Source organism: Nanorana parkeri, unplaced genomic scaffold (genome assembly GCF_000935625.1).
Source record: "Nanorana parkeri isolate BGI_ZX_2015 unplaced genomic scaffold, ASM93562v1 scaffold951, whole genome shotgun sequence".
NCBI classification, from domain to species: Eukaryota; Metazoa; Chordata; class Amphibia; order Anura; family Dicroglossidae; genus Nanorana; species Nanorana parkeri.
Window position 1 is genome coordinate 51,652 of NW_017307219.1, and position 11,358 is coordinate 63,009.

At 39.2% G+C, this 11,358-nt stretch overlaps 1 protein-coding gene across 1 annotated transcript; it reads left to right on the forward strand.

Annotated features, from left to right (window-relative positions):
• The first annotated feature begins 10,097 nt into the window (after positions 1-10,097).
• On the forward strand, positions 10,098-11,033 carry LOC108795250 (olfactory receptor 5A1-like). Its single transcript, XM_018566462.1, has one exon. It carries the CDS (start codon positions 10,098-10,100, stop codon positions 11,031-11,033), a length of 936 nt encoding a protein of 311 aa, XP_018421964.1.
• The last annotated feature ends 325 nt before the right edge of the window (positions 11,034-11,358 follow it).

An 11,358-nucleotide genomic window follows, 5' to 3' on the forward strand; every position in this document is an offset into this window, starting at 1 on the left:
GCCTTGGACAGCAGAGGGGACCCAGCAAACAGAACACACACAGGAAACAGCTGAAGACAGAAGAGGTAAGGGTAAATAATTCATTAAAATAATTATTATTTGTAGCCTAATGTTGTATAAAATACTGTTGCAGCAATACAGAATGGTACCCTCTATAGAGGACTACAAATCTCAGCAGTACTTTATACAGAAATGCTATTGTTATATAAAGTATTGCTGGGATGTGTAGTTCTCTATAACCTGTATATAAAATCTGCATTGCTGTAAATATTAGGGTTGCACCGATATATCGGCGACCAAAACATATCAGCCGAAAATGCACTTTTGGCTAAATGCCAGCGGGGTGGAGAGAAAGTGTGACAGCCGGCCGATCGTTGTAGGAGGAGAGCGCTGTGTTTGTGGTTTTTTTTTTGTGGGGGGGCCCAAAAAAAAATCTTGCACCAGGGCCCTTTGTTCCTTAGGTCCACCACTGCTTACACTGGTCCTTTTTGAAACATTGTAAGTGTATATAAATTATCCCTGGCGGACCCACTGTGGTCCTGTAAAATTATTTTGTATCTGCAGTTACTACAGTGTCTTAAGGTGCCCATACACTGCTCGATTCTCGTACGAGAATTTCGGGAAATCCCGCAATCGTACAAGAATCGAACAGTGTGAACGAAGACGTGCGACCGTTTCTACTGTACGTCTTTTGTCTAAGGAGCATGTTAGAAAACCAGCCGAGAATCGTACGATTTTCGGCTGGTTTGAACGGTGCTCGGGAGACAAATGCCGAACGGGACGGTGTGCGCATGCGCACACTGCCCGTTCAGCATTGCGGTCATCGGAAGTCCGCCCCTCAGGGGGGCGGGCTTGCGATGATCGAGAGTACGATCTGCCTGTCCAAGATGGGCAGATCGTACGTTTTTTAATCACTTTACAAATATCGCAAGACTAAGGTTTTGCGATGGTTGTACAGTGTATGGCCACCTTTACAGTGATCTTCTGGGTCCTGGAACCGCGGGGAGTGGCTTCCCCTTCGCTGTTAAAACACAGCTGGTCGATCTCTTGGCACAGCAGCCATTTAGCAAACGCCTAGTATTCTTTCTGTTTGGATGAAGGGCAGTGACAGCACAATATTGACAATTCTTTTTTCCTAAGCATTTAGAAACATTTTACTGTGATGTAAGAAATGCTTTTTGTAAAATAAAGATATTATATAAATTAAGAAAAAACCTGGAAAACACCCCTTTATAACCTTAAAACTGTGAAATGAAAGCGGATGTCCAAGTGCCTTGCCAACAGCCTCTCAGAGACAGTCTCTCAAAATTCTAACCAAAATAAACTCATGCTGTGATATAGGCAAAAGTACACAACATATGCTGAGTGGCCAGATTATTATAACCACCTGACGTTTGTAGGCAAATTAGCTATAATTTGGCGTGGAAGTTGCTAGAGGGCCAGACCATTATAAATAGGGAAGCAGGTTGTTTACCACGACAGTAGAAGTGATTTTTTTCTGAAGATATGGGTAAACAACGCGATTTAACAGCCTTTGAACGTGGGGTGATTGTTGGCGCTCGGAGCCATGGAGCGAATATCAGCAAAACAGCAGAATTCGTTAAATGTTCAAGAGCAGCTGTTGTTAAAGTGTTTAAAGACTGGACTGTCAGCCGAAAATCTGGGTCTGAACGTGCGAATTGTGGCCGTCAGCGACTAGTCAATGTTAGTGCAGAACGCAGAGTGGCAAGACTGGTACAAGACAACAGAAGGGCAACAGTGCAGTGTCAGATTCCTCGCATCACCTTTCAACATCTCGTGGAGTCACAAGGCGGCCCAACGAAGTCATCTCGTGGCCCAAGGAAGTACTGATGGGGTGGTCATAATAATCTGGCCACTCAGTGTATATTGATATCAAAATAGCATTAGAAATTTGGCTTTAAAATCTTGCAACAACATTTGATGCGTCTTTGCAGTCCTTTTTTATCCTTACCATGAATAGAAAATTTCAGGTCTCCAGCCCCAAGCCTAGATCATTTTCAATACAAAATTATATCTATAGACTTTCTTGATAGTGATAATAACGATGTGGAATTACACAAGTCGAGGAATTGATCCTTTTGGGGTTGCCCAGACACGAAATATGCAAACTGTCATATTGTAACGGCAACCGCCGTCACCGCTCACCTGGGAATCGGGGGGTACAGGTTTCTGCCTGACGGGCCGTCTGTGTTCCGGCGGGGTGCGCGCGCATCTGCTTCCGGGTTCGGACGGCGGGTGCGTTCCACCTTGGCACGCGGAAGTGCTTCGTCTCGTTCGGCGGCTCCTCCCCCCGCCTCTTAGCCCTATATAAACGCCCCAGTGAGACAGTATGGCGTTCCAATATTGAAGACTGAACGCCTGCTGTCTCCTGGGACCCCCCATACCATCCAATACTGCTACCTTCTACAGAGGACCTTTAACGAACTCCACTTGGACCCCCAGCTCCTTCTGCTACTCCATTTCATCGCAAGTACCCTGGCATATTGCTTACCATTGAGTTAAAGTAACTGTGTGTACAGAGAAGCTGAATTAACTTGCATGCTCCATCTAGTGGTCCTTTTGGAGAATACAACTCTACCTCTAACCATAGCTGTTATCAATACTACCCTAATTGACAACCTGAACCTCTACAGCTTTTGTTACTCTTACATGTGATTGGGTTTATGCAGTAATAATCCCATCCATCCTTTTACTTCTGTTTATTTTGGCTGTGATGCTTGAACCCTAACTCCCCGTTAAGATTGGGAGTGAAACCAGGGTTCCGTCTGATTGGCCTCCGCAGTTGTGATCCACAAAACCCCAAACTCACACCAGGTGTTACACATATTTCTAGTATTTCTTATCGGTTACGTTACATCACTTACGCGTAATGCCCTTATTATTTTAAGGGGGGACCCCATGTTTTTTTCCCCATTTTTTCTGGAGTTCCCCCTTAAAATTCCTGTTCCTCTGTTAAAAAAAAGTTTTTTCCCTCAAATGTCACTTTGCTGCAACGAACGAACAAAATAAAATGACAATTCGTACAGACTACCGCTAACGAATTTCAGAATCAGAAATTCTAATTAGTTTACATTCGTTATATCTGTAATTCGGATACATCCAAATCTCTGAATTTCTGACATTTTGTCCGAATTTCGATTCAGAACGAAATGAATCACACATGTCTAATAGTCAGCCATTAAGCCATTGTGGTTCAGTAGAGGCTATGGCACTGCTATCCCCATTAACGCTGAGTTATCTTTTAAGGGTCCTACATGCTCAGACCTGATTTTTTTACTATTAATATATTTAAAGATTTTTTGGGGGTTAATCTTGCACTCTTTTGCAACCTGTCTTTCATTTTGAATCATTGCGAGCTTTTATTTCCTTTTTACATATTTGGTTATATTCTTTGTAGCTTTCAAATGATGACAGTGTTCCTTCATTTTTTTAGTTGTTAAACGCCCTTTTCTTATTCTTTATGGCTTTTTTAACATTGGATGTGAGCCACATGGGTTTTACTTTTAGTCTTTTACACTTAATGCTTACTGGAAGATGTTTTGTTCAAAGCAGGGACATTTAGGATAACCTTTAAAAAGACAAATCGCATTTAAATTAGATCTCTCAGATCTTTGCTAGATCTCTCTAAGATCTGTGATATCATTTCCACCCTACAATAAACGAATTTGGCTGGAGGTAAGCTTTAACAAAATTAGAAAAGAAGTAAACCTCTAGGATAGAGACATTTAGTGGATTTATTTGAACCTAATGATCTTCCTTTCAACATAAGGCACAGTTTATCTATGTATATCAGTCTGGTGCATTTAAAAAAAAAAAGCTTTGTCTACTGCATTTTTGTTGGGGTTTCCAGCATAGTTAAACTACTATATATGAAACTAATTAAATATACACTGCTGCATCTGATCTCTGACAGGCAACACAAACTTCATTGTCCTTCCTAGGAAATTTTCCATAAATTCAAGAAACCTAGAATAGAACTTAATCTAAGCCAAATTGACTAGGCTGAACAAAAACTTAGCTGGTCGAGACAGACCAAAAGTAATAAGGTAGACTACCCTTTCACTAATAAACGGTGATGTTTAACAATGCTTCGCCTCATTCAGCTTAAAACAAAAACCAGCCCAGGCACAAGTAATACAACTAACATCTTGGAAAAATTTTGCACCCAACTGGCCAAATTAAACTCTAATTCTCAAGCATATGAGCAGCATCCCAGAGAATAATACTTTTCTGACTAATAAAATGCTATGTGCCCATATTGTGATGATACAAAAACCAGATAGAGGCTCCCAAATTTGGTCCAGGAAAGGACACATATTTCTTCTAAATGTAAATTTTAAAATATTTAAGATTTGAATGCAATAATTTAATACCCATTTGGGACACCTCTTGCATCGGGACCAAGCTGGATTCAACCCTCACAGGCAGGTAGGGGATTATATCTGCAAAAGCTTCATATCACCCATCTTGCACATAAATGCTCATAAGAAATGCTCCTTCTGGCTATTGATATGAAAAAAGCCTTTGACCCAATCTATTGGCCCTATATGTTATACACGCTGAGCAAATGGGGGTTCAGGGATGCCTTTCTTAACGGGCTCGCAGCTATCTATGCAACCCTGGCAGACTAGGTAAGATATTGTGGTTTCCAATTAAACTAATTTACAATTATTATAGGTATACAGCAAGCCTGTTCATTGTCTCCACTCCCTTTTGTTTTAGCACTTGAACCTTTGGCTCAATATAAATGACAGCACAAATATATAAGTGTTTTGGAGATAGTGGACCTAGATATAAAAATCACCTTATTTGCCAGATCCACAGCCATGAGTGTCTCATTAACATTGGAAACTAGTATAATAAAACTTTACTTTTGGCTGTACAGACCATTTACTTTATCTGGACATCCATCTCACTACTACACCTGACTAGTTATACAAGGCTAACTTTCCCCCTATCATTTGCAAACTAAATGCATTACTGGAGACCTGAAATCACGTCGTATTTCCTAGAAAGGCAGGCAACATGATGCGAAGATGATGTGTATTCCCAAGCTATTTTATTTCTCTAGAGTACTACTGGTAACAGTCCACATCATTCCACATTCTCTCCAATTCAAAAAAATGCAATATATCTTGGGTCATGTAACTTAAAGTTAAAAGAACCACACTATACCACCATGGACGTAGAATAATGCCGAGTTTATCAAAAATCTGCAATCATTTGCTAAACTTAATAGCATTTGTTTATAAATGTACCATAAAACGTATTAAACAACATGAATAACAGTAGAAATAATGAGAAACAACAATGAGAGACTATCAGAGGAGTGGGGAACTCAAGGACAACTCAGTCAACTCGGGTTGGTGGGCACAAGACAGTTGACAAAAGATTTGTGTCATCGGAACACAAAGTAAGAGGAAATCACTGCAATGGAGAACCAGAAATGAGAAACCAAGAGATGTATATACTCTTTCCCATAATATCGACAAAAATATATTTTACCTGGAGTTCCATTTTAACACCTGTATAGTAAATTTTACAGATACATTACAGCTATAGGAAATCACCTCAAGTGGGACACAGCAATAAGAACTTGAGAAGGGTATACAATCTTGCCCTTTCCGGAAAAAAAAGTTTTGCCTAAAGTGCCAATTACACTAGTGAAGTCATTTTGTAAATAAAATGATAAAAGCTAAATCAGCCGGGAATATCACAGGTACATTTTAGTTTACGTCTGACTTTGTTTTAATTAGGTTTTTCTTTCTTATTTGTGTTTTAAGGTATAATTCCCCATAGAAAAAAAAGTTAATTAACAGCACAAGGAGTCATGAGGGACATAGAATCTATATATAGTCTGTGAATTCAGTACCTGGGAGCAATTATCATAAAAAAAACATGGACCATGCTTATACCACAAACTACGTAAAAAGAATAAAGAGCAGAGTCTAAATATATTTGTTTTCATTGTTATGAAGGATAATTTCAGGTAAGTTACATACAATATGTATGTTAATACTGAAAATAAGACATCTTTGTAATTACATGCATCTCTAATTTAGATGCTGGCAGACTGTCTGAATTGAATCCCAATCTCTTACAATATGATTGTTAATTTGAAAACCATGATGGACAAGCGCAAACCTGAAATCTGAATTTTGAGACGTGATGCTCCAAGGAAGCAAAATTTAAAGATAACTGGACCTCTCAAAAACTACAACCATTAAGCAGATCTCTAGTTACATATCATTTTACCATTCTACACAATTACTTTATTTTTCTAAAGTGCCTTTGTGTGTCCATGCTATCACCATGGAACAGTAGAAAGGTATCATGGCACACTCACAAACCAGCATGTAAAACAACTTGTCTCACCACTAAGGACAATGACAGAGGTTTGGATACACGTCTTCTGCAAAGGATGTGTAAGCCGCACTGCCGCGCCAAGGCACCTCTTATAGTGCGGTCCTAACTCTAAACTATGAGAGTCTCCATCTTGGAGCACATGGGGGCAGAAGATTTCAAATTGGGTGCAGGCCTGTCAGGAGGACGCCCCACCTCCTTAAAGGTACAGAAACACACAAGGGATCCCGCACATCCCATTGGCAGCTGAGAAACCCCATGCGTCGCTGCACCAAATCGATAAAGCAAAACAAACGACAAACGCACTCAACAATTTGTTACCAGTTATACAGAAAGGTGCACACGAAATGGGCTTTGAACAGTAGAACAGTAGAAAGGTATCATGGCACACTCACAAACCAGCATGTAAAACAACTTGTCTCACCACTAAGGACAATGACAGAGGTTTGGATACACGTCTTCTGCAAAGGATGTGTAAGCCGCACTGCCGCGCCAAGGCACCTCTTATAGTGCAGTCCTAACTCTAAACTATGAGAGTCTCCATCTTGGAGCACATGGGGGCAGAAGATATCAAATTGGGTGCAGGCCTGTCAGGACGCCCCACCTCCTTAAAGGTACAGAAACATGCTATCACCATGCCCCTGCAAGCCTAAAGGGAAATGTTGCATGGACAAACTAGTCATTCTGAAAGTAAACTTGGAATGAGAAGAAAAAAAAAGGTGACTGCCATTGTTGACCCCTTCTAAAAATGCTAGTTGTCTGGTTGTAGTGGCCTGCTCCCCAAGGATCAGAGCTGGTAGTCAAACTCCCAGTGACTTCAGGGTTCTTCAAGTAGTTGGAGACCTCAACTTGCGACAATTAATTTCTCTAATAACACAGGTGCAATCTCTAGATGGGAGCTCCTTTCTCCAAGACAAGCCACGTAGTCCATAGGTCGGCTTTCCTCTGATTCCCCCTACAAACATATCATAAGTCACCCAGGCAACACCTATGAGTGCATAATATAGTACTATTTCTTTTATCTTTTCCTAGGACAGGACAAATACTGGGCTAAGCAACCCTCTTGCGTTATTCCCCGACCCATATACAGAAGAGCGTTCGGAAGGGATCCATTAAAAGAAACTTTCAACTTTACTCCAGAAAAGAATAAGCACAACAGTCATAACAAGGTTCATCCAATAAGGATGAACCTTGGGAGGAACCTTCCTTCTTACAGGGTTACTATAGTGCTTACTTAGTCTCACAATGGAGGACTTCACATGTCTTTGGCCAATGGTAGGCTTCTGATTTGTCTCTGCACCTTTAAGAAAGAAGGGGATACCTCCAAGGCCTAACTTTTCTTTATTATATAGTTCACATAAAATCACACAACATATATAAATTGCTTTACATGTTTGAAATGAGGAGCTCTGTTAGAAAAGTGATAGAGGCCAAACTTCACATAGAGGCCTTGGCATGGCTCAGTGGCTTCACATATATTTGTAAATGTATGCAACAATAATCTCCATTTTTAACTTTAATTTAATTGGTGAAACATTTTAGATAGGGATGTTCAGATACCAAGGGGTTGATTTACTAACCTTATAAACATGCCACAAACAAGTATACACCTCTGTAGTGTGTTCCCTCCCAGTATGATCTACTGGTGGAATCTAGACAACTTTGTAGTGTGTACACACCCAGCAGGTGTGTTGTGCAAAGCCAAGCATGAATTGCAAAGTAAATTAGCTCTACATTGTGTTGCTTGCGTTGATGAATGCAGGAATGTAAATGCATGAGCTAACCATTTTTGTCTAAACTGTGAAGCAGCATTATATATGCATCATGTGCATGATTTTTCCATATATGGCATTAGTGGAAATATGCTTTTAGAGAGTTTTTGGTTGATTAATACCTTTTGCTGTGTAAAAATCATGCGTGCGTGTGTTTAGGTTAGTAAATCACCCCCCAAGTATCGTATTCGGTACAAGTACAGATACTTTCCCAGCTCCAAGACTAGACTAGAGAAAAATTCAAAAGTTAGGAGGCAGCTTGTAAGGAGCACACAGAGCTCCTGGGATTTGTGCATCCCTGATTTAATGTATGTTTTTTTTTTTATAAATAAAGGGAAGCATCGATACCATTTTTTCAAGTACAAGTACTGATACTTGTCCAAGTACTGACAGATACGAGTACTGATACATTTTTGTTTATAATCATGTGACAGTTTTTCTAAAAAAATACAGATTAATGATTTTAGGACAGTGGTGGAGCACCAGAGCCAGGTCCCAGCTGCAACCCTGGTAGTTCTCGGGAAAATGGCAAGTATCGGCACTGGTATCTGAACTCGTATCTGGACATCCCTAATTTTAGACTTTGTTTTGTGCTGAGGTTTTTTTTTCTATTGTTTAGCTCAAACATTTTGTTGCAGGATTCTGATGCCAATTTCTAGCACCAAAGTTTCTGTTGTTCTCCCTAAAACTATTGGCGCTTAAATATTAGCTTTTGTAAAGTTATGCTTAAAGAGAGACTATAATGGAGTGTTATAAATTTGGCTCGGCTTTTTTAAAGTGCACCCGTGCCCTGACTAAGTATTTTCTTAACAATAAAATAGCCCTCACGGACATTTCTAGCTGCATGTATTTTAAGTAATTCATTCACAAAGATCTTCTAAGATTACAACGAAGATTCTAAAGTCATGTTGCAGTCAGTTTCTGACAGCTCAGAAATACCTGCTGCTTGTTTACATTAGAGGGCTTGAAACCTGCCATGTTTCTGCTCTCCACAAAACAATTGCTGACATTTTGTTGCTTTTGTTGTGAATTTAGAATTAATTTCCCCACAATGTCTATAGATACAGAGGGAAATAAGGGTCTGTAAAAAGTGCTTGTATAGTTTCTTCAAATGTAAATACTTTAGTGTGCATAGTCTGAGCATGTTTACTTAAAAGTGCAGTTCCACTTTTGCAGTCAAATTTGAGAAAATCCTGCTCATGTGTTTCCGTTCACATAACATACCTAAACATATTTTTTTAAATATATATTTCTTACCTTTCAGATGTCTCTTTGATGAAGGCCTTTGTGCAGATTCCAATCTACTTTGAGCAGTTTGAAAGTGAGACTAGATGGTCAAACTGAGGGATAAACTGAGCTCCCTTACTTTAACAACTATTCTAAGTCTTTAATTCTTTTTTTTCCCCAAAAACATTGTATTAGACATTTTCAACACATTAACAAATAGATAACATAGTGCAATATCTCTACAATGCCATCAAGTCTTTAACTCTTTGTTAGCTAGGTAGGATTTTTAAGCAAGTATAAAACGTAAAAATATAAAGATATGCCATGGGAATGAGAACATATACCAAATATAAAGTATGTGTTATCTCAGTTTGGCTACATAAGTGGAACGGCACTTTAAGGCTCACCACACATGTTACAATCTATGCACAATCAACTATAAATCTACCAAAACTATATCATATAAAGACTTACCTAAATTATCCAATCAATGTGTATCCAATCAGGCAGGTCATTACAATACATACTTGTTGGTAGATCTAAAGGAGATTGCACAATTAGGCTGTAACCTGTTTTGTAAGCTTAAGTATGAACCATTGCCGAAAACAGTATCGTGTGGACTATGGAAGGGATGTACTACTGTTTGGTTATACATGTTTATATCATGACATTTCCACTACAAAATTCTCTCTCCAGACTGTCCTATTGTGGATGATGCCATGGAACTACACCAGAGTTGAGAAATCCATTCTTCTGGGAGTGACCGGACAACTGGACTTGCAAATTGTTTTATTTGTGATATTTCTTACAATTTATGTTATATCTCTTATGGGTAATGTCCTGATTATTTTTATCAGCAGGATAAGCCCCAGCCTCCATACACCAATGTATTTCTTCTTGAGTAACTTATCATTTTTAGACATTTTCCTCACAACCAGCGTAGTTCCCAAAATGCTTACAAACTTTTTAACACTGAAGAAAAGTGTATCATTTGAGGCCTGTTTTACCCAAATGGTTATACACATGTGCCTAGGAGGCTCAGAGTGCTGCCTTCTCTTAGCGATGGCTTATGATCGCTATGTGGCTATTTGCAGCCCATTACACTATACCACTATTATGCAACTAAGCTTATGTATTAAAATGACAAGTGGCTGTTGGTTTGGAAGCTCTATAAACGCATTAATACATACATCCTTTGCATTGCGATTATCATTCTGTGGCCCAAATGTCATTAACCACTTCATGTGTGAGATTCCATCTGTACTAGAACTGTCCTGTACAGATGCTTCTCTTAACAGGAACATTATTTTCTTTGGCACTATGTCATTGGTTATGGGCCCATTTTTCCTCATTCTCATTACATATGGGTACATTATCTCCAGTATACTTAAGATCAGTACATCAGTGGGCCGGAAGAAGGCTTTTTCCACTTGTGCTTCACACATTATTGTAGTCACTTTATTCTATGGTACAATCATTTTTATGTACATGAGACCAGGAGACACTCATGTGGCCAACCAGGATGAAATGGCCACCTTGTTCTATAGTGTTGTGATTCCAATGCTGAACCCTCTCATCTATACCTTGAGAAACAAGGATGTTAAAGGAGCATTGCTGGTGATTATAAGAAACATTTATGTGCCGAAATGAGAATAGGAACTATAAGTATATAGTAGACATAGTTAGACTTTTTATGTAGAATGGAATAACATTATTGTCATCATATTTAGGTCTTTGGGTCTATGTGTTTTACAAAATTCTCAACTGTTAGTCTGCAGTAGTTAAAGAGGAAGAAAAATAATAGCACATGCACTTTCCTCATCTCCTAGCCTAAGGTACCAGCACACAAAGGTTTTGGCTGCTCATGCTGGAAAGGTTAGACTTTTCTCATTTGACATGACCATGCTTTGTTTAAAGCATTTTGGACAAACACTCTATAGGCAATGACATATGGGCTAACCTTTTTAAAGCATAA

Coding starts and splice junctions, on each gene's coding strand:
- LOC108795250 (XM_018566462.1), top strand. CDS start 10,098: ATGCCATGGAACTACACCAGAGTTGAGAAATCCATTCTTCTGGGAGTG.